Here is a 23,473-nt window from a genome sequence, read left to right as displayed (position 1 = left end):
ATGTACAGAAGGCTCATGAACTTTGTAATAAAGTACTTATTGAGAACACTTTTTATAGCTGATAATAACATAAGCTTTATAAATGTTTCTCCTGCAAAGTCATCAGTCTTATTTAAGGACTCCTGTATTTGCTTGTGTGTTGTGTAATAAAACACAACACACAAGTTCCGTAACTGTATCTTTCTGAAGTAACAGTAGGGATGCTACACCACTACTGTCCTGATGCATTATCCAATGCAGATATCAATGCAGACGCAATCCCTTGTAAAAGTATTCATGCCCCTTTAAACCTCATTATACCCCTTTAGCTCCATCTCCCATCCTCTTTAATCAAGCTTCGAGTAAACCCTCCTTATGAGGCTGCCACCACGATTTGTGGAAATGGTGCTTTCAGGGTTTCCAACATCATACAACATAGTACTTTAAATAATACATATATTCTGACACCACATGACATACAGTATGTCAAGGCAAGATGTGCCTGATAGCAGCAGCTGTAATGTGACAAAATGTAAAAAAAATTCAAGTATAAATGTGATACCAAAGAAGCAAATAAGAGAGTATACCTAATGAGCGGTCCTTTGTCTGGTTGGTCGATCGCACCACTGGCAGGCTGGCACGGACTCGACTGCCGCGGGTGAAGGCTGTGGGTGCGTCCGTTTCAGACATGGTGTCCAACGACTCTAGTGAGGCCAAGGATAGGTGGTCGACCTGATCCCCAACGCCAGGCTGTGGGTTGGGGCCGTGCTTTGGACTTCTGCTCTGGAGTGGGAGGAGGCAAATGGAAACAGGAGTGAGACCATTGATGCTTATGATGAAACTGCACATACTGGAATGAAAGATAAAAGTTCAAATTTGAAATTGTTTGCTTTGCAGCACCACACTGCTCATAACTTGGACTCTGCCCGGTTTTTTTTAAGTCAAATACATTGCCCTGCTTGATTCATGCACAGTAACAAAACAAGCTAAAACAGCAGCCATGCAAATATGCAGGGAGGCATTAATCTCAAAAACGTTCCTTGAAAACAGTTTAAGGATTTTGGGGCTCCATTTATGATAAACCTCAATCTAATCTGTATGATGTGGCTTCCTTAAAACTTCCTTAAAGAGGAAAATGACAACAGTATCACACAGGTGCTTTGTTGTCCTTTAAGTTGATGTTTTTCCTACTTTTTTAAAAAATTGGTAAAAATGTTCAGACCACTCAAACTTTTCACATTTTGTCATATTACAAATACAAGCTTCAATGTATTTATAGGATGTTTCTTTATGACCAACACAAAGTTACTGTGGAATGGAAGAGAAATGTTGCATGGTGTTTTGACATTTTTGCAAATAAAAACTTCCCGTGTTGCTTTTTAAATTTTAAATAGAGTCGGAACCTAAAGTCAGTGGATTGGTTTAGATGAAAAGACTCTCAGGTATGACTACACTTGACAATTTTGAGCAAGACTTGAATGTTGAATATTACTGTTGACAAATGTTCTCCATCTAATCTGACTGTGCTTGAGCTTTTTTTTTGCAAAGAAAATTCTGCGAATCATGCAAAGCTGGTAGAGACAAACCTCAAATATCTCGTCGTTGTAATTGTAGTAAAGGAAGATTCTACAAAGTATTAATTGTGGTAGATTGAATACTATGCACACCCTTTTTCTGATCTTTATTTGTAAAACATTTTTACATTTTTTCACTCAATTGTCACTTGTTCGTAACATGACAAAATTACATGTTCTGACAAAACAACAAATGTTTTGTCATAACATTCAGCTCTGACAAAATGTACAGAGCTGAAATATTGTAGACCAGGCCTATTGGGTTATCTAACACACTACATGAACATGCTACTGAACATTCGGAGTCATTTGTTGAAAATGTTCAAAACCAAAGTTTTGTTTTTTTAGTTGATATTTTAGAAGCCTTCATTGCCTGGACCAGTTCATCCTGGCAGCGAAGGAGAGAAGCACAAAGGTTGGGAACACGGTCATACAACAGATGCTAGTAGGGGTGAGAACACAGCCACACACACCTAATGACACACAAACCCAGCATGTTGCAGATAAGATAAAAGGCAAACTAACTTCGTAGGGTGATTGGATTTTCATCAAATACCTCTGAATGTCAAGCTCAGAGTGAAGAGAAGCAATCATGGCCTGTAAAGACTGATGGCAGAAAAGAAAAGGGATAAAAGGAGAAAAAACAAAAACAACATGGCTAAAAAATGCCAGTGGGAGCTTGAGATGGAAAAGGAGATGTTCATCAAAGAAAACAGAAGAGCCCTGGTAACATATCAATCTCTTTAGCAGGCTAAAGAAAAGAAGAAAGAAGCAGCATGAGAGACATAGATGCAAGACAATGAACGTATTTCACACCAATACGTTTCATAAATCAGGGATTAAAATGATGCTCCATGTAACAGCATTAAACTGCGCTCATGCATTTGTAATGTATTGTTATGGTGACCTTTAAAAAGAATGAGGTCACATGGAGTTAACATGTAACCTGAAACCAGACAAGTGTTGGGAATTTAATCTGAGCACTGAATGATTTAAAAGCTCATTCAGTGATGGTGGTAGCAAACAGCCCTCCCACACCGCTGCTCAAGCTTCTCACATGCTCCACTGGGAGAACTAGTGGTTTCCACCAACTTTAGGTACTAATTATGTCAGCGCGGTATGTCTGTGTAAACTTACAGTATATCATCTGAAACTCCAAAGGTGTAGAAGAACAATACAAACAAAAAAAATATTTAAGAAGTTTAAAAATGTAAGCTTTATTGCATTTTTTCTGCAACAGCACAAAATATAATAGATTTCTGTTAGAAAAATAAAACAGAATTTTTTTTTTAATTTTGGAGAATGCAGTGGCTCTATTTTTCCAAACCTGGCCTTGATCATAGGTTCACTTTCCCATGTAGCTTGCCTTTTATTATGGATGAAATACTATGTTTATTGAACAGTTTTTCCATTATGCCTTGGACTGCGGTTCTGGAGGAACAACTGAATCTTCCATGGCTCTTACTAATATGGCTAAAAATCATATATAATTAACTAATGTTTTGAATACAGATATAGGACAGGTTTTAGATTTTTCTTTTTCCTGTTATGAAGTGCACCTGATAACCATTCTGTCAAACCCTTCTATCAAAGCAAATGCACTAAAGTTTTATCGCAAAAAGTGTGAACATATCCATAGACAGGCATCATTACACTATTACAACATTATTAAGCAACATTTGGTAATGTTGCTGTGATGTGCTAGGTAATGCAACTGAAATTGTTCATTTCATGGTGCCATCACAGTTTAATGTGTTTAAAAGTTTTGGGCATTACCACTACCAAAGCAAATTGACGATGCAAAAGTGGATTTTATTTTTAAATAACGCTAAAATCTGGAAGTTAAAAGCTTCTTGGCTCTTCAAGTTTAAATATGCCAGGAATATGAATAATTTTGAGTTTACCAGAATATTATCAGTTTGAATGTAATGAAAACACAGCTGTCCCAGCCAACAGCTTTCAGATGTGAAAGCCGCAATGTAAAACCCTCTTCAGCCTTCTTGGACCTACAGTGCATTCCATCCCACACTCCAGTCAAAATTGTGCAGCCTGCGAGTCCCTGTTTTACACCGCATTGGCTTTGACAGCTATGATGAATGTGAAACAGAGACATTGGCGACATATTTCAGCTTCAATGCTGAAATATGGAAAGGTACATAGTCATGAAACAAGGCTGCTGGGAGGCAATATGTCTGAAAATAATACCTGAACATGTCAAAAAAATAAATAAAAAATCTGAAAATGTCATGTTGTGTGGTGAGCTGCAGCCAGTGCCAGTAGGCTGTTATAAGAGGCCCATGTCCAATAGTCACTGTGATTAGAAAAGGTTAGAGAAGGTTTAGAAATAACGTGGTGCCTAATCAGAAGTCTCAGTTTTGTGACTGCAGTTGCAGCCAACCTTTTCCTCGAGTCATCAAGCCTTTGCTCCTAAATTTGTCTGAATGCCATGCATGAAGGGAGCTTTATGTGACATGGATGTCAAGACTAATGCAGTGTGGGCAAGCAGTGATCAGGCAAACAGCCACGGTTGTGGGGAAAAAAGCAGAGAAGGCTGGAAGTAGTTTGGTTGCACTCTGTCGCTTTGTGTGAGTCTGCTTGTACGCCCATGAAAGAGTAAGAGAGATGTAAAGAAGGACTGGGTGCGTGCATGAGTGACTCGGGCCATTGTTCCAGAAAATCTGACCTGAACCCGGGACATCCTGCAAACATTTATGCAACAGTCTGCTGTCATCATGAAGAAAACTCGGGTCTGTGTGTTGAGGTACTGTTCAAACAGAGCAGGTCAGAGCTGTCATTTCCAGATTTTCAACTCGCCTATAAAAGCTTTTTTACTGCAACTTATCACCTGTTGTGAGTCTTTAAGGAGCTCTTTAAAAGCAAAGTGGCTATGTTTTATGATTTCTTAAAGCAATGTAGATGACATTATGTCATCCAGGCATCGTCTTGGCTCCTGATGGACAGGCTGCCACGCGGAGCAGAGCTGGAACGATTAAAGTAAATTATGATTGTTAAGAATAATAGCGGATTCCAGCAGGAGCCTGCTGTGTCACTCATGGAGATTTAAGTATAGATATGGCCTCAAAGGTTGCCGTTATGCACACCTCCTGCAGCCAGTCCACACAAAGCCAGCTGATTGGTGCCTACGTTCTTATATAATCTACAGTATATAGCTAAAGTTATAATGACTTTCTCTTACACAAACCCCTTTTTTACTGTAAGGAGTGAACATTTGTCTGTCATTTTTGCACAAACCCTTTTTGGCCTGTTAGCTGCAACATGTCTCTATCAAATGTAACACCACAGTTTTTTGTTTTAGACAAAATTTTCTGCATGATTGTAAAGTGGAAGAAAATTGTAAATGAGCTTTTTACAAGTAGAATATTTGAAGGGCATGTACCAGCTTCTAAAAACTGGCATTTTCACAACACCTGAGCTGTGAATCTCTGACACTTCTCCAGAGTAACCAGGGGCCTCCTACTAGGTTTAATGCGCTCCTTGCCTTTTTGTTAGGATTGATGTCCTTCTCTTTCCATGTTGGGATGATGAATTAAATGGTACCCTAAAAATGTTCAAAGCTTGGGATATTGTTACATAACTTAACACATGTTCTCAGGTAAACATCTCTCAGACAAACCTCCTAAGTGTTTTTATGCTGAGAATAAATTAGACATTTAGGAAGTTATCTAAGGGTATCAGAGTTAAAGGGGGTCAATAGAAAATGCATACATCAATTTTAAGGTTTTGTTTGCAAAAAAATTATAAACAATGCACAATTTTCCCTCCACCTTAAATTTCTAAGTGTTGTTTTTACAGGTTTATGACATAAGATTCTTTCAAACAGAAAAGTGATGTTGGAATGTGACAAAACAAAAAAAGGTTCAAGGGGTGTAAATACTTTTTATGGCACTGCTATATCAGCCAAAGATATCAAACAAAGCTCACCTGTGGAGGTGTTTATCTGAATACAATAGAATGTATTCACACAACATCTACTATGTGCACAACCAGAGCAAATACACACAAGGTAACCAGAGAAACACATTTTATTCACTCATTCTATATGGTGAAAAGAAAGCCAACAGAGGACAGAAGAGGAGGTTGTTATGGCTTTAAAAATGCAAACACTGATGTTGGGAGCACGACTTTTCACTTAAGATGCTAATTTGGCTGGAGCTCTGGGGAGAAGACGTACAGCTTACGGTAATTACCGGGATGTGAGCTCAACAGCAAACTCGTAAACAGAACAAGGCGGCTTTAGAAATGCTGTAACTTCACTTTTTTTTTTTCATTCCAACACATTATGTCAATGAAAGAGCAAAGCCTGGGAAAATGTATGTGATATGAGAAAAAGTTCAAGCTGGACTCTCATCTCCTTAGGATAAATGTGTTTATGTGTGCCGCAGAGACAGTGTTCAACAGAGCGGGAGTTAATTGAAAATCAAGCGCATGAGTGTACAGAAAGCTCTACACAACTGGTCTGTACTCTGTCTGTGGGCTGACGATCAGCTTTTGTTTTCTATACTCTAAAAGACATTATATCAAAATTCCCCAGTCACCAATTCCCATTCACTGCAAACACCACCCTCTGTCCGCTCCCTCCACTGATGCATTTCTCTTCTAATCCTTTTGCTACAAACCTCGCATGACCTTTCACAGATGGGTTGTTTGTTAATTGGTGTGTTTATTCAGATGACTTTATAGTAGTAACAATCGAAGCGTACAATGGAGAGGAAGAACAGTGCCAGAAAACCCAGTAAATATTAAGAGACCCTCGCAAAATTAAATATGCAAAACAGTAATAACAACTCTTATGCATTAATTAAATATCAGATTGAGTAGTAGGATAACAAATTAGTCACATGCAAATTAGGATCGTAGCTACAGAACAGGACGTTACATAAGATAATAAGATAAAGGAAGCATGGCAAATATCTTTTAGACACCTTGTAAAAGGAGCTGTGAGAACAAAAAAACATGTAAAACATTAAATGCATTGCACACTAGTTCTGCTATTATTTGGCCTGTACTTACTAATAAATAGTCAACATAATATTCAATCTTCAATAATAAATGAAGCACAAAACCTGGTAGAGAGCTAAAAAATGCACTATTTACCATTTTTGCCAAGTTTCAACAGTCCACCAGTGAGTTCCATGTGAGACTAGAAACTCCCTGCTCTGAGAGAGAAACAGTCTCTTCCTGTGTTATCGTCGCAGCACTTGCTCTGCACAACTGGCCCCTGTCCTGCTCCCTTTCCTCTCTACTCCACTCCATAGCGGATGCAGACACCGCCCCCCACCGCTACAACCACCTACCACGTCCCCAACGATCCAGCAGCACATTGCAAGCAAACACACAATCCACAGTAGGAAGACAGCAGGGGAAAAACCATTGTTTTTATGTGAGCCTTTTAAATTTTACTATGACTGTCCAGCCCAAGTTACGGAGTGGTAGGGACTTATTGAATATGTCTGAATGTTTCTTACTTTCTTGAAGGCTCAGAGGTTAAATTCTGGACACCTGCAGCAACCCTAAACTTCATAAATAAGACACGTTGAAACAGACACTTGTATTTAATAGAAAACAAACTGCTCCAACACTACAACATGGGTTTTAGTGTTAATGAAAATCCAAAGCTAGTCTTGGCTTCAAACTCAGGGGGTTAAAATGGTAAACAGATGATCAGTTTGATATTTGGTAAATGAGTGGGTTGACATGGTTGACAAAATGATAGAGATAACTATCTAACACAAGTCCTGCAGTTGAGGAAGCAACTTAATGGTGGAACAGCAGCTTCAGATACAGTTAGACTTCTGCCAATTATGCCATTCCTGGCACAGCTGTAAATTATAAGTTGCCAGCATTTTCATCAAATAGTAATAAACCAGGATTTTGATGGCAGACATAGTCTGCCATCAAAATCACTTTGAGTTTGTTTAGCAGGAGAGTTTGTGTTTTCTTTCTGACCTTTGTTTTTTTCCCCCATATAACAAAGGGTATTCCTACTTGTTCCAGCAATGAAAGTTTTTGTGGCCAATGTTTGATAACTAACCTGCCAACACAAAATTGAGTGTGCTATATTCTTTTCTTGAAAGGCTCATCTTGTTTTTGAGTATATTCTAATAAGTCGTTACCAAAATTATTTGCTTTTCAAAAAGTTACTAAAGTCTTGCACTAAAGACAGGCAGTTATAAAAGATAACAGGTCCAAACTTACACCAAGACTGAAAGATCCCTTACTGCATGTAGTAATTTGCACATATTCAGTCTGCTTCTCACCTACCTACTATCCTTCTTGCCAAACAAACACATGCAAACTATTTGCTTACGGCTTGATTTGTCCCAACTTGCTCCTCGATGTCGACCGTGAGACTGAACATTTAGGACAGCCCAGAACTGCGCAATACGTGCTCAATTTGCTTACATGTGCAGATAAATCCTTCATGGTAAAACAAAAAGTGGACACATTTGCCATCACTAGTCAGAAAACCGGTCTTTGCACAAGTTACAGCTGTTTTTACAAAGAGAAACAGAGCTTTCTTCTCTCCTATAAAAGGAAAATCCTTCATGCTGTATAGCAAACTGAAAATTCACAAAAGGAAGAGTGAAACATATGCTAACTACTTTAGGTACAGCTTTTTAAATGCTTGTTAACACAAATGCCAATTCAGTGCAGTTAACTATCTAGATGTAATGAAATAACCCTTTGTTACTGCCATGATATGAGGAGCACCATCTCTGACTGTACAGCAAGTTGAACCTTGAAGTAAGTGGCTATGCCAGCAGAAGCCGACACTGGATGCCACCGCGCTCAGTTCAACACAAAAACTGTAGTGTTGCATGAGAATTTGGTGTCAACAACATAAAGGGATTCAGGTGCATCAGGCTGGTGCTGGTAGTGTAACAATGTGGGGAATATTTCCTTTCTGCACATTGGATCAATGAGCTCCAATTTATTTAAGTATTATTGCTGATCCTGTCCATCTCTTTATGTCCGCGGTATACCCATCCTCTGATGGGTTTTATCCAGGAGGAAAAGGATGAGTTTGCCATACTTCAGCAGCCTCCACAGTCATTGGATCTCAATCATTAGAGCACCCTTTGAAAGGTGATGGAAAGGTGAATTCACCTCAAGGACATTAAGCGGACAAATCTACAGGAACTGTGTGATATTATCAAGTTGATTTGGACCAAAATCACTAAGGAATGTTTCAGAAACATTGTTGAATCTGTCACCAAATAGGTGTCCATCTTAGTACTAACAATGTGCACCTAATAAAGTGGCACATGGGTGTATTTAAATAACTGATACAATGTTTTGGTTTTTGTTTTGTTTTTCTATGGGAAACCTGTTATCTTGTAAGACACAACATGTTGTCAGGAATGCTTGAAACCAATAAGCAACTTCCTGAAGACTGCATGGTTTCTTTGTGCCACATACAGTATTTATTATATCTACTTTCTGCTTGCATGAGCAGATACTTAATAATTAGCCAAGGGTTTTAAAAAGAATCACAGACAAGCATCTAGCACTCAATATTACTGTACTTTTTTTCTCATATTTTTGCTGACTCGTCCAAAAACTTATTCCCAATCATCCACCTTTGTTCCAGTCAATTAACAGTAGAAACCATTAAATCTCTGGACTTATGTTTTAATGTGTTAGCAGCTACTGCACTTTTTAAACTGCAGTCTAAACAAAATACATGATCAATTAGTAGAAAATGTGACTAGCTTGCTTATGTAAAGCATGAAACCCCAGTTGAGGCAAAAACATTAAGAGAACTGTGCCACACACTCCACATCTATCAAACCAATTAGTTACTACAAATTAGCTCCAAATACCAAGAGAAACTTTACTGCTGCAAATTACAGGTGCTTCCTATCATCCATGTCATCTTGCTTAGTGCAAGGCAAATCTGTGCGCTCATTTTATTAGTTGGAAAACGTATTTCAAATATCTTATGAATGCAGCTTATTTGACTTTAAATAATTCAGCTGCTGTGCTGCCAACCCATCCCTTTATCTTCACCAAGAGCGAGCCAGCGGGAAATAAAATACAGAGGATCAAAATAGGTTTGAGCCAGATGCTCAGAGCTGTGAAATCATCCCGGTACTCCTTCATCTCTGAATCGTCTTTTGAAGTGAGGCTCATTCATTTGACGCAAAGGAATGGGTCCAGATGTAGGATAGACTTGCATACCAAAGGTATAGATTGGAGGTAAAGGGGGAAAATTCAACCTATATATTCAAATACAGTGCCCACAACTATTCTTGCCAACATTAAGATATTTGCTTATGCTTTAAAAGTAAATTGGTAAAGCTTACTTAGTATTCTTTAGAAGCTACTCTATTGCTGCAGTTGTCTAGAACTTAGGAGATTTTCTCTATTTTTTACTGCTTGGTCGTCACCCAGCCCTGTTTGTCACAGTTGCAGTTGTTTTAGAGGTTGTTAATTATTGCTCCAACAGCAGAATACTTAAGGGGAGTACATAATCTCTGGCCTATGAATGTCTGCCTTGTGTGAATGGCATGTTCTTTTGTGTTTTCCATTTTGAAGGGAAACATAAAATGGGAAACATTTTGTGTTTCTATAAAGACATACGACCAACAGAAATAGATCTTATGTCACATTGTATTTATACTCTAGGGAAGAATGAGCTTTTGGAATCACTATTTAAAAATCCCTACATTTTGCTTTTAACCTAGTGTTAAAAATAAATCACAAAAATGGCTTCCTTAAAAAGTGTTGTAGAAATTGGTTGGAGTAGCAAGAGTTGTGGCTTCAAAACAGTTACTTTGTGTCTTCACATTGGATTTTTTCCACCTCTGATTTAAAGTACTGAGATTAATTATTGTTTTTCTGAAATGTTCAGTGTGAGATTATGGCACAGCATTGAATACCAATGCTAAATACCAATGACTAACAAAATAACTCAATCCAACCACTGCCAAATCTGACGACGTTTAACAAAGACACTAAAATTAAAGTTATAAGCCACTGGTTTATATGTTGTCAGATATAAGCCCTGTTCACTGTTGGTACTCAGATGTACTTTTCCACTGCAGACTTATGCTGGTGTTGAGCCTCGGCCACAACATTTACTTCTACCATTGCTTAGTAACATGGCCAGAACCATAACCATAAATTCAGAAATAATTAATGCAAGTCATCTTTACTCCAGAGTGATTCCATTATTACTCTTCAATTCAAAACGCATTAGTCGGAATCATCATAAATTAAAAAACTTTTTGTTAATTAATGTAATTGCCTCTTTGCTTTCTTTGTGTCGGCATAGTTTTTGTAAAAGGGCAAACAAGCTGAAGAAATATGTTAAATAACTAGCCAGTAAAGCTCCTATGTTGACAAATGGCATTCATGGTGCTCCAAAGGAGCGTAAGGGCACAAGGTTAAAAATGTCACTGCCTTTGCCTGTCAAAATGATCCAAACTTGTTAGGATCCTCATCACCTTTGCATGCCTTTTTGGGGTAGAGCAGCTCCAAGTCAGACTGCTGTTGTTAACTTAAGCCAGTGGTAATACAGCTCTGTTTTTGCTGCAGAACTGGGCACAGAGAAGAGCTCAGACCTGATTAGCTGGTCTGATTAGTGCACTGGCGTTGCGTTTGAGACAGCGTGTAAAATTCTGTCTGGCTTGCCTCATTATCAGCATTGGTCAGTGGCAGGTCCATCAGGGCCTTCTGTCAGAGCAGCTTAAAACTCCCCACCCCTCCAATGACACTGGGATTAGACACAGTTTCGGCGCCACTTGTCCTCTCAGTTGGGGTACCGCACCCCTAAAAACAAACCCTATTCCCCAACAAAACATCCTGGTTAATGATCCAGTCATCAAATAGACATCTCCATCTTTCTGCGTCCTGTTTTTCTCCGATCGTCATTTTATGTAGAAGCGGCAGCAAGAACATCTCCTGCTGATTTGAAAGGTGATGTTTGGGTCCAAACATGTATCATTGTACTTTACATGAAATTTGCACACCAAGCAGCACACCCTAAAAAAGATTTATCACTCAGAGGTTTCACATCAAAATGCAATCCAAATTTTTTGTATGTATTGTAAAAAAAAAAATCAACTAAAAATAAAATTAAAGTTATCTATAATTAACCTACTGCATTCAAGGCACAATGTAACAAACAACAGAATAACATGAAACCATTTACTAGGATTTTAAAAGTTCCAGTTTTTATATTTCAATGAGTTATGCTGTGAAGTCCTACAGGGATACTGAGGCAGCACTGGATATAAGTACGGTAAGTTATCTTGAGTTTAGCTTGTATTTAAAACCAGAGGCGATTCCATCCCAAGACTAATCCCAGCTCAGTTCAACTTTTCTTTAATCATGTTCCAATCTCTTGCAGGACGCTGCACTTGGAGTCAGCATTATCTTGTTGACCTTGAATCTGTGAGGCAAGAGTGTAGCGGAGCCAGGAACCCACAGAGAAAAGAATGCGGGAGGCTGACCAAATGTTGCTTAAAAAAGACTCAGGTGGAGTCTTTAAAAACTGTCTCTACTTTCTAAACTCCCATTTTCAAAGTTTTTATTATATTCAAACATGGATTAAGCTGCTAAAAAATGTGGTAAGGTGAGGTCTTTCTTCAGTGGTGCAATGAATTTATAATCCTCTTTTCAGATGCAGATATACTCTATAACACGGTCTCTACAAGCATAGGCACTTTAAGGGCACTGTTTACCATTTATGTACCCATCAAAAACTTTATATTTTCCTGCTTCATAGATTCACGGCTAATCAATCAAAATCTGTTCGAGATTACTTAACTATTAATAGATTCTTTTTAGGAAAATCACTAACATCACTAATCACCTTTTAGGTGAAAAAAGGTTATGAAATGTTGCATTGTTGTAATCTATTTTCCCACAGCACATGTCCAAGACTACAGTGGTTCAAAACAATAAAATGACAAAAAGACCAGCAAGTATTTTTTTACTGGCTACTGCACTAAATCCAGCTGTTTTTCCACATAAAGTGTGCTCAATTTACCTATGAGGGCGTCCAAGTTCCACCTTCTAAACCTAATCCAAAAGCATAACTGCAGAGTTTAAAATAACGTCACATCATGTTCCAAATGGGTCTGGATATTTAGGAAAAGTTTAAGCTGAAGGTATAGAAGTAGGAAAACTACCCCAAAATGCTCTGGAGTATTGCTTCACCACAATCTTAGGCAAACTATGAGGAAGAAATTAACTTAAACCGCAGCTTATGACACATTACACATCTTCAGAAAAATGCATATACAGAAGACAAAACACACTAAAGGTGGTAAGTAAGCAAAAGTTTCCTTGAAATACAACAGCTTTGATCTCAATAAAACAACAGCAAAATGATTACAACCTGTTATATAAAGCAACATCATAAGAAAACAGAGCTGCTTTTGACTATCAGTCAGTTTCAATGTGCATGTTCATTCAGCAAAGCATATCGAAAAAATATTATGTATGATCACTGCAGATCTAACATTAGAGGAAAAGTTAACATAAAAAATTATGGAAATATCCTTGTCAGCAAAAATAAAAATTGTAATTTACAAGCACTGAATGCAGTTTTTATGTTTATACTAATTCAAACAACAGAATAATTTAAAAATATTTTAAATAAGAAAAAATATCAACACTTTCTTCAGTTTGTTTTTCAAGTGATATTCCAATGACATTGATTTATTGATATCCAAAGTGACATAATTCAGAGTTAATACTTTCATCTTCTAACATACACAATCTAGCAAATGTTTGGATAGAAGCATGAAGTTTGTGACCTCGAAAACAAGAAATACTGAAGAAAGCCTTCCACATTCTTTGTATCACTGGTAAATATGTGAAAAGCCCTCAAATCAGGTAACCTTTCTTTGTACAAGAAAGGAAAAATCTTAATGAAACAATTTGGAAAATCACTTTAATTGGAGTGATTTTCACCTTAAGAAATAATTGACTACAGTAAATTAAATGATTAAAAGGCCTACTACAGTAATTTGTGCCCCCAACAATTTCTATAAAACCAGTTAAATTAAAGAGTATACTTTAAGTATACTTCACTTTTGATATGTTAAGAGTGTCAAGAATTTTTGGGTTAGTTTAACTTCCTGTTTTTCTTGGGCATTGATACAATGTGAAACAAAGGCCCATTTGTCCTACCTACTCTTAAAAATTGGAAAGATACAGAGACATAACTTTCAAGTAAGGCAAATGAGGGTTTATAAGTCAGAAAATAGCTCCAACAAAATATTTTCTTACCTAAGCTCACATAGTTTGTGCAATTATGAAAAACCTGGAAAATTGATTCCAAAAACGTTTCTCTCACCATAATGCAAAGTGAAGATGATGGTGGGGGAGATAAAAGGTGAATAAAGGAGAATTTAATTTACTTTCGGTCAGTTTGTCTGCCTTTTGAACACAAAGGCACTTAGATGCTCCAAAATATCTGCTTCATTCTGTTCAAAAACCTGTTCACAGCTCATCACATGCACAGAAACTGACACAGCCACAGGAAAGAATTTGGATTTTGTGTCTCTGTGTGTGTTTGTGATCGGTCAAGCAGCTCATTTAGTCGCAGTCGTCGCCCCTGGGCAAAGGCAGAAGGGTGAAGAGGATGTGTGGCAGTCTGGGCCAGTGGGAAGTTATCTCATCTCCCTTTGGGAGGTTTCCAGGTGTTTGGAGAAGGAGGAGGGGGGGTATGAGGAGTAGAGGAGATTAAACCACTTGCTTTTGTTGGAGAAAAAGAGTATCTCATCAGTCTCTTCATTTGAGTCAGTGTTAGGGCAGCCATTCAGAAAATACAAGGGTCATCAACTTTTCCGGCTCCCATGATATTATCTTTCCAACCTCCGGCTGACCTTGATAAAACTTCCGCCTATGTAACTCAAACCCAAGCAGACATTTCATTCTCACCTCTGAAGCATGCACTGCCACTGATGCGGCTTTTCCTGTATGGCCGGCATCTTTACACCTGCATGGGAAAGGCAACAAATCCTCCACTCTATCGCTCACACAGCAGTGCTACTGTGAGGCTTGTTTTCTGCTTGTTTTGTCTTGAAGCTGAATAACACCTCCCCGGGATGCAAGATGACAAATGCTGCAATAAACTCTTTGTTTGTACTTTGTTTTCATTTTCTACTGCATGTGTTAGCAGTTACTGATTGCGTTCCTCTTGAGAATGCCAATCAGATTATGCCAAGCACAGTTTGCAATCATGGTTTCCTCTATTCATGAACCCTGAATTCACTTGTCAAATATTCATACTTGTATTTGCCTGCCTTATGGCAATATCCTGTAAAAAATTCAAAGTAATCACCAGTAAGCTCCATCTCACCAATCTGAATAACAAACTTGCAATCAGCATTAGCTGTGCCTCTAAACTCTGGGTTGATGAACTTTAAAAGCAACAACACATTTTGGGTTTTTTTTACACTATCTAAACTTAGATTAAAGTAATATTATCAGAAATGACCTCTTCTGAGGATACTGGGCTACATCCTCAACGATCCATGTACTTGGAATGACCCAAAGTATATTTAGATACAAAATAAAAGAAAGGAGCTTGGGGCTTCCTGTAAGTAGGCAGCAAGCATCTGGTCTTGTAAAATTGAGATAATGATAGACCATTAGAGCCAAAACAAATTAAACAATTCTGAACATGTTACAGACATCCCATCTAGCATCAGTCTTCATCTATAAAAAATGTTTTACACTTGATTCAATACAATGTCTAAAAATGTCAAAATTACAAAGGCAACTTCTTTGCCTTTGTAATTTTGTTGTCTCACCACCAAAAAAGGTGAGACACTATAAAAAAGGGAATTTGGGGAGTATTAACTATTACCATACACAACACCATCCAGCTATCAATCTCCCGCTCTATTTTTCCCTTTTTTGTGAACAAGCCCATGGGATTGGTGCAGATGGGTGATACATCTGCAGTGATGTGGGGTCTGTACCAAACCGTTTTACAGTGTGACTTGCCACCATTTGCCTGAACGTACTGTGAAGCGCTTTGGGGTTGCTCTGGACTTGATAAATCGCTAAACAAGTACAGGTCATTTCCCATTTATTTATTTTTATAGAATGTCCATTTAAAAAAAATGCAGTCAAGGCATTGGGGTTTAATTGTTTTGCCATTCTAAGACTGTTTGGGGCCCTCAGCAGGACAGCAGGAAACCCATTTAAAAACTTTCTGGTAGCATATATATATATATATATATATATATATATATATATATATATATATATATATATATATATATATATATATATATATATATATATATATATATAAACAAGTACACAGCAGTCAATATTTCTAGCAACTACTCGTCATTACTATGTCATCACAATTATTTTCATGCAAGATGCAACATGTAGCCTTATTGCAGACCCCAAAACGCGCGATCATAATGTGACTTATTTTGCAATTAAGTTGAAGGTGAACGCATCGTTTTGATTTTTTTTTTTTTTTTTTTTTTTTTACCTTAATAGGTCTTTCAAACGAATTATCAATTAAGTCATAGAGCAGCTGGAAATTTTTTCCGCAAGTAAAACTTGTGCGCAAACTGTGACAGCATGGTTCGGTAAGAAGAAAAAAAACAAAACAGCTTAAGGCTGGCGCACTGCTGTGTTAGAAAACCGCAACAAAAACACGCATCGGTGTGATCTCTTCCAGCTCAAACTTCCAACACAGTAGCAACTGAAACGACTTCAGCTGCACTTGCTGACTAGAAAGACATCGCAAATCTCGATGTACTCTACCTTTACTGCTTCTGATCCGGGCGCATGTACTCCTGTTGGCTCAAATAATTTCAGAAAGTTCCTTTTCAGTTTAATTATTGCCGGACTTCACGTGCAGAGAACCATATCCCTCCAAACCACCTTTAGGTCCATAGCCCGTTCAAACAGAGCTCTCCTGCTCCTCTCACATCGAGCCAGTTCTCTCCTACAAGCACCTACACGTAAACTGAGCCCTTCAGCTGTGACATCACGAGTCCCTATGGCAACCCTGACTCCACCCCGGTCCGGAGCTGATCCTACCTGTCTGACTCCTTCCGACTCGAAGTATTCTCTTCCCTTTATTTTTAATTCAATAAACCACACGATTTGTATATTTATCTATATTTGGATGACGGGAAAACTCTGACTAGACTCAGATAGATGTAAACAACTGGGCTGGTGTCGTCCTATTATCTTCACTCAGATTTGCATATGTCAGAGTCTATGATGTTGTTGTGGAAGAAGGTTTCACTGTGCGTGTAAAGGCTGCCTGACAAAACCCCTCTTGGACAATGCTTTGCACCCTCGCCTGGGGCTACCCCATGACTCAGTAACTATCTTACCATTACCTGAATTGTTTTGGCTACAAACCCTCTGTTTGCTCATCCTTTTAGTGTCCTCTGACCAAAAGCAAACAGGCAGAGAATGACCAGGTGAGGTGAAATGTTCACCTTGATTCTAGCCCAGATATATCAGTGTTGAAAGACACGACACAACTTTATAACCTCCAAAAACTCAGAAACAAAACTGGGAAATATATATTCTCCATTATCGTGTCGCTTAGAGTACATCAGTCTGCCTGAAACTGAAGAGAAGTCAAATGAGGTGATTAAAGCAGGAGCATATGTGGCCAATTTGAACTGTTGATATTTGCATGTTTTCTGCTATACTTCATAACACTCTTTCACTACAGATGTGGGAGGGAACAATGACAGGCAGATTTATTGGATGCACCTCGAATATTACCCGCGGCAAAAAGGAGGAAGGAAATAGTTTTGAGATTCATTGCAGTGTACAAAGAAAAGTAATCAGCATAATTTAAAACTAAACAAAAGCCCTTTACACAGCTGTTATTTTCACAAATTCAGACATGGACACGTTTCTTACCTCTCCCAGAAAAGATGAGTAAAGATCTTTAAAATAAATGCAACTTTCTTGGCTGTAGCATAATAACGGCACAAAAATTTCAGTGCATTTATTCAACAAGAGGAAAAAAAACAAACAAAAAAAACATTTAAAAAAAATCTTTTTAATAAAATCACCAGAGGCAAAATAGTCAGCATCCATAGCAAATCATTTACAACTAAACACAAATTAAGCATTTAGAACATTTGGAAACATTTACTTCTCTCGGTTTCCCTGATGCATAAATATGACGACACTGCAAAGAAAAACAAATGAGGAACTAAACTTGTCGTCAGTCTGCATGAAGAGCAGGAAGAAGGTACAAAATCTCCAAACTCCACTGGGAGAGCAGAAGCATAGAATGGCATCTTAAGGCTACAAGTCTCCATAAAGACCATTAGATGCCATCCATACGTCAATCATTTGCTTAGGCGACGTGCCAAAATAGAACCCCATGAGTCCTACCATCACTAAAGTAAGTAGATTTGAGAAAAGCTACGGAAGTTTAACTAGAATAGCATCTCCTGTGATCAGAGCAGGCTAAATATGAACTTTTCTGACAACAAACATCACAGATAGGTTAACCATGAAGCATGATGAGAAAACATGTCATAGCAAATGTTCAGCGTGGGGCTGGAAGATTTTCTCTTCCAAACAGGAAACTTGAGAGAGTGCATGAAACTCTTTGAAATACAATGACATTTAAATGACATATATAGTGGATTGTGGTTTCAAAATCCGTCTTCTCCCATAGTCATGCACGTCCTCAGACATAAATTAAATAAAAATAAAATACAATTTTATCTAAATGATTCAGCTAAATCTGTGGTGCATTTCTCCATCTGTATGTTTTTTGTTTGTTTGTTTGTTTGTTTTCCATTTTTATTGCAGATATTAGGTTATTGTATGTTTTGTATTTCAGGATGTAAATAATTTCTTCCATCCTGCCCCTATTTTTAAAGGTTGGTGGGAACAAAACTATCAAGTGGGGTTTTCTTTAGCTTAGGTCACATCAGGCATTATGTCTAATGTCTGGTTTCACTGCAGCTGTTCCAGATCTATTTGGCAACAAAAGACAGGGCTTAACTTAACCACAGCTAAGGCACATATGGGTACCAAACCTGTAAGAGGCTCTAATGGCCACTAACCCTACTCAAAGCTTAATGTATCACACAATTTATCAACTTCAGATGTTGACTTCACCATCCGCTTAAACAGCTGTGCACTGACTAATAGTGCAGAAAATAACTAAGAAACAGTTACAATCTTCCACATATTGCAGACAACTTCTGAGTTACTTTGTATTTACAAAGAGAGACAGTTATCCCATTGTTAAGTCTTACTGTGTCTTGCAAATGTATTCATATGGTCTTATTTTCAAACTCCAAGCTCCATTTATGTTTAACCTTACAGCAGGATAGGAGACAAACATATAGCCAGAGCTCAAGGGAGGATTTGCTTCAAGACTTTAAAGAATTCATAGCTTTTATCAAGAAAGAACTTCCTAAAGTTTCAGCATTTAGTTGTCCAAAGCTAGTGTATCATTTTCCTTCTTCTTAATTATGTATAAAATCTGAATAAAGTAGATTAAAATGGACTGTTGTCACATGAGAAAATATGAACATGTTCAAGAGGTATGCCTACTTTTGCTAGTCACTGTAAATACCTGCTTGTTTTTGCTTAAAGAAAATTCCAAAGCATTGTTTAGTGTAAAAGGAGATTGTTTACATAAATCATACACATTGCATAAATCAACTCCTGTTTCTGCTGGAGTTAATTTAAACCTCCTTAAACCCACTGACCTGCTCTCTCAGCCTCTCCTGATGGCCCATGATTGCTGAGGCATGATGGGGGTATTTCTGCTTCAGGTGCTCCAGGAAGGCCTCTCTCTTCTTGTCCATATCTGAGGGCTGCATGGCCAGGATCTCTTTGGAGCTGCGGGCCCCACCTAATGTGTGCCTTCGAGGGACAGTGCGGTTGCCTTTGGCATCCCCTTTTGTAGAAGCTGTCCCATTTGGAGATGCCTGCCTGCGGCTTACATGTTCAGTGTCCTCTGGGGAGGTCACCTTCAGGTTGCTTTTGGTTTGTTCTGAGACAGCAAAGGGAAGCAGAGAGACAAGGAGTCAAAACTCTGAACAATTACTATTTTAATCAATCCCACCTGCAAGTAGAATCCTAACTTGTGATGTCTCCTGTAAAAGTCTGAACCCACAAATCCAGGATAAACAACTATTCTGTAGAATTTTAAAACAGGGAGCTCAAGTCACTGTAACCAAGGTAATATTTCATTGGGTCTGTTTTTGGCTGAAATAGTTAGTGAACGGCGTTTATGTAGACTTGTTCAATTGCTGCTCCACAAAAAACCACATTCACACCGAGACACACATTCGCACACTTATTTGCAGATCAGGAGTTTGGTGTCTTGCTTAAGGATACTTTAACAAGTTGTGTAAAGGAAGCTGGAATAAAACCAACAGTCTTCGAACTACCAGACTAATTTGTCAAAAACCTGTTATAATTTAAGTTTATTTTCACATATTAAAATCAATCTGGAACTGAAAAGCTGTCACGGTGCCTTGGAAAATGTGTCAGAGGGTAGAAATGCAATATCTTGAAATTATCTGCTTTCTTGTTTTATAGGCAGATACAATCTGTACCTTTCAAAGGGTAAAATAAAGCACGTCTTGCAGATTTCAGCCCATGAACAGTTGAATTAATAATTTCCAGAGAGTTGCCACACTTTTTGTCTGTAAAACCTTAAAAGCACACAGTGTACCACAAATGCGGGAAAGACTTTATTTTTTTTTAATCTTACCCTCTCAGAAACTTTGAAACAGTTTCAAAGTTTCTGCTGTAACCTTGCTGTAGGTTTAACAGCTGCAGTATATACACACCTACTAATAACCGAAGTACGCCAGAACTGAAGAAGCCTCTGAGATGAGATGTGAAATATTGTCACGACACACAAATAAAATCCAGAAGACTTGTCTAAGCACTGAAAGATTGAGAATCTATCCAGAGGACTGCAGCTTTTACATTTTTGTTTGTACTGTCTGCTTTGTTTTCACCTATGATTTTTTATTTTTACAAAAACAGGTATAAATTTGAAAAAAAAGAAACAATAAAAACTAAGTGGTCTTGCGTCATCCACCCAAACCTCCACCCTGCTCATGTCACAGCATGTCTCATGTACTCCAATACTATTTTTAACTCCCAAAACAGTTTCCCCACTGCTAGCAAAATTACACTCAGTAGAAAGAAAACACTCAAATACTGTGAAAGATGTGAAATAATATATGGGAGGCATATCAAAAAGTTCATTACCTTTCCTAAGTGAGCAATCTTTAGGTTCATCAGCAATTCCTTTCTCCATTGCTCTATAAAATCAACCTTTCAAAAAAAAAAAAAAGAAGTCCAAGCTAGGAGGACCAACTCTCAGCAGGCTTACAGATTCCAAATGCAGCTCACGTGGAAAAAAAGGGGGCCGGAGATAGGCCCTGCCCCTTTGCCCCAGGATAGACTAGTGGGGATTTAGAAAGTCAACTGCATTCCAGGACACAGAGCGACCAGACCCTCACCCCTCTGGCTAAAGGCTCTACTGCTGCTTTGGAATGATCACAGACTGAATGCAAAATGGGAAAAAAAAACCCAAAACCCAATAGATAAAGAGCAGGAACTATCACCATATACTAAGAGACTAACAGGTGTCAGATTGACTGACAGACATGAACCCTCACGCGTTTGCCTGCAATCTGTTCTTCATCAGGATTCTGTCTGCAGGCTGTGTCTCATTAAGTTTTCTGTCTATATTGAGGCGGGGGGCATCAGATGCTAGAACACATCCCAATGTGTCATTATCTACTTCTGAACACATCACAAACTGCTCTCAGCATATGCAGTCGGCCATTATTTAATCAACTCATTTGATGTATGGGACAGAAAAAGACACATGCCACTCCAGTAGGCAATGTTGTCTTCAATTGAAACAAACTGTTACCTACATTTTATTTGTCTTAACAGAAAAGGCCTGCATCTGTTTGTAAATCAGTTTCTCTGCAGTTGCTGATGTAAGGTGACCCAGTCTGAATGTACCAGCAGAAGGAACAAAGTAATGTAGTTTTATCAACAAAACATGATAGGATCAATGAGCCAGTTTGTGGCTTGTTTAATCAAAACTTCTGGGGTGAATGAGTGAAAAGAACCCACAATGCAGCAGCTGACCTGTAATGTCAACCACATGAGGACGAGCTTGCCTCTTTCATCCACCCACATGCTTGGGAACTTGCTCACAACTGGCTGAAAATTAGCAGGCCACAGGGGGGTAGTGTCATTTGGTCATACTGCGGAGCTGATGCAATGCTGATGAGGTTCATTGTACTCTGTAGTATTCATTATTTGCAGAAATACTTAAGACATATTTCTCCCCCACTATGACTCTTGGAGCTAGGATAACATGAAACTACATTCCTGGCTATGAGCTTTAACACAGTGCTTACATAACCGTATTCATATAAATCTTGCTCTGGTTGTAGGGAGTATATGGCCTTCATGATTTGCATAAAACTGACCTAAAATACATTTCACAGTCTGTAAATCAGATAAATGGAGCCCCGGGAAAATAATTGTATAAAAATGCAATATCTAGTCATTTGGGTGTTGCGAAAATAAACCTTTAATAGACCCCCTCCCAATACAGGGTTTGTCTGAAAAAAATTAGTTGTTTTTAGCATCTAATTAACCTCATGCAGGTTTTATTGTTCTTTTTTTGCTGACAGGCAGTTTTCCTAAAAATGTTATGATTGACAATGACTGAATTAAATTAGCACATTTTCAAATAAGTGTATGGGGTATTTCTAATGACAGAACTGACTGAAATGTATTTCAGAATTTTGTATGGTCTCAGTTGTGACCCGAGGACTTGAAAAATGAATGTTATTACACTGGGAAAGAGTTATTTTGGAGTTACATCTAAAAGTTAAGTTACTCCCAAAAAATTCTATGATTTGAAAGCAATGCTAGTGTTTATGTGTCAAAATTCCTCAGTCTTGACAATGACAAATACATCATCCCAAACCAACAGGTTAGTCTTTCCAAAATCAAACCTATAATCAAAGCAGTTTCCCCAAACCAACAATTACAACCTTACGTCCCAACAACCTGCGTGGCTGCACTTTTCGCTGTCAGCATTTCAGACCACAAAGGGAAGAAAAGACATCCTCCTTTTAGGGTGTCACAAGAGACCTGGAAGTGAATTATGTCAAACTGTAGTGGCTCAAGAATATGATTCTCTTCTGCCCAGCTGCCACCGTTGAGTAAATGATGGCCATCTCAATTGAAAGACAACATGGGGCACTTGCTCAATGAACAGCAGGGCAGTCCTTCTGTTTGCAGTGACTTTCTGTCTGTCACTTATTTATGGAGGAATGCTTCAGTGTGCACACACCCACTCTCCCCTGCTATTACTGTCCCATAACTATGCAGTTGGACACAAAGATCTGTTGTGTGCAATAAAAGCAGGGCTCACATGGCAATACCCTGAAGCCAGGAACCCAATAATGGTTCTCTGCTATAGTTACAGTGTTTATTATGTGTAAGTAATCAGAGATGGGATAACCTCACACGGAGCTGTATCACAAACACAAAGTAATGAATTACAATAGTTAGCATTAACATATGAAAATAATGAATTTTATAATTCATTATTATATTCTTGTTGGTTTGCTTGATTTGTTATTTTTTTACTGCCTTATATTTTTATCCTGTGTAAATAACTTTCTGTTACCCTCATCAAAATGGCTCTGTAAATAAAGATAGACATAGGAAATGATGTAGAATATATCTAAGCTGGTAGAAGGTATGACCTTCTTCAGAATTTTACTTGGTCTCTCTTGGAAATTTAATTTTGAGTGACAAAAGTTGATTCTGTGATGAAAAAGTCTGTGAGGAGACAAGGCATGGAAGGAATTAAAGTTTCCAAACACAAAACACATAAATTTCCAAGCACC

At 38.1% G+C, this 23,473-nt stretch overlaps 1 protein-coding gene across 18 annotated transcripts in view; it reads right to left on the bottom strand.

Moving 5' to 3' along the window:
• The window catches only part of kiaa1217 (KIAA1217 ortholog), a 119,568-nt gene that overhangs the window by 37,084 nt on the left and 59,011 nt on the right, over nt 1–23,473 (bottom strand). For 16 of the 18 annotated variants that reach the window (XM_023326627.1, XM_023326629.1, XM_023326621.1 and 13 more), the window contains exons 2-3: nt 19,271–19,557; nt 567–762 (exon numbers count right to left, since the gene is read on the bottom strand). In XM_023326627.1, coding sequence (XP_023182395.1) covers nt 567–762; nt 19,271–19,557 — 483 coding nt within the window. Of the gene's footprint in view, nt 1–566; nt 763–6,668; nt 6,778–19,270; nt 19,558–20,792; nt 20,849–23,473 lie in introns of those variants that run through there. The other 2 variants (XM_023326628.1, XM_023326631.1) reach the window with 2 other exon arrangements.

This window comes from Xiphophorus maculatus, chromosome 21 (genome assembly GCF_002775205.1).
Source record: "Xiphophorus maculatus strain JP 163 A chromosome 21, X_maculatus-5.0-male, whole genome shotgun sequence".
Classification (NCBI taxonomy): Eukaryota; Metazoa; Chordata; class Actinopteri; order Cyprinodontiformes; family Poeciliidae; genus Xiphophorus; species Xiphophorus maculatus.
Note: the sequence above shows the minus strand (reverse complement) of the source record. Positions and strands in the feature narration are given on the sequence as shown.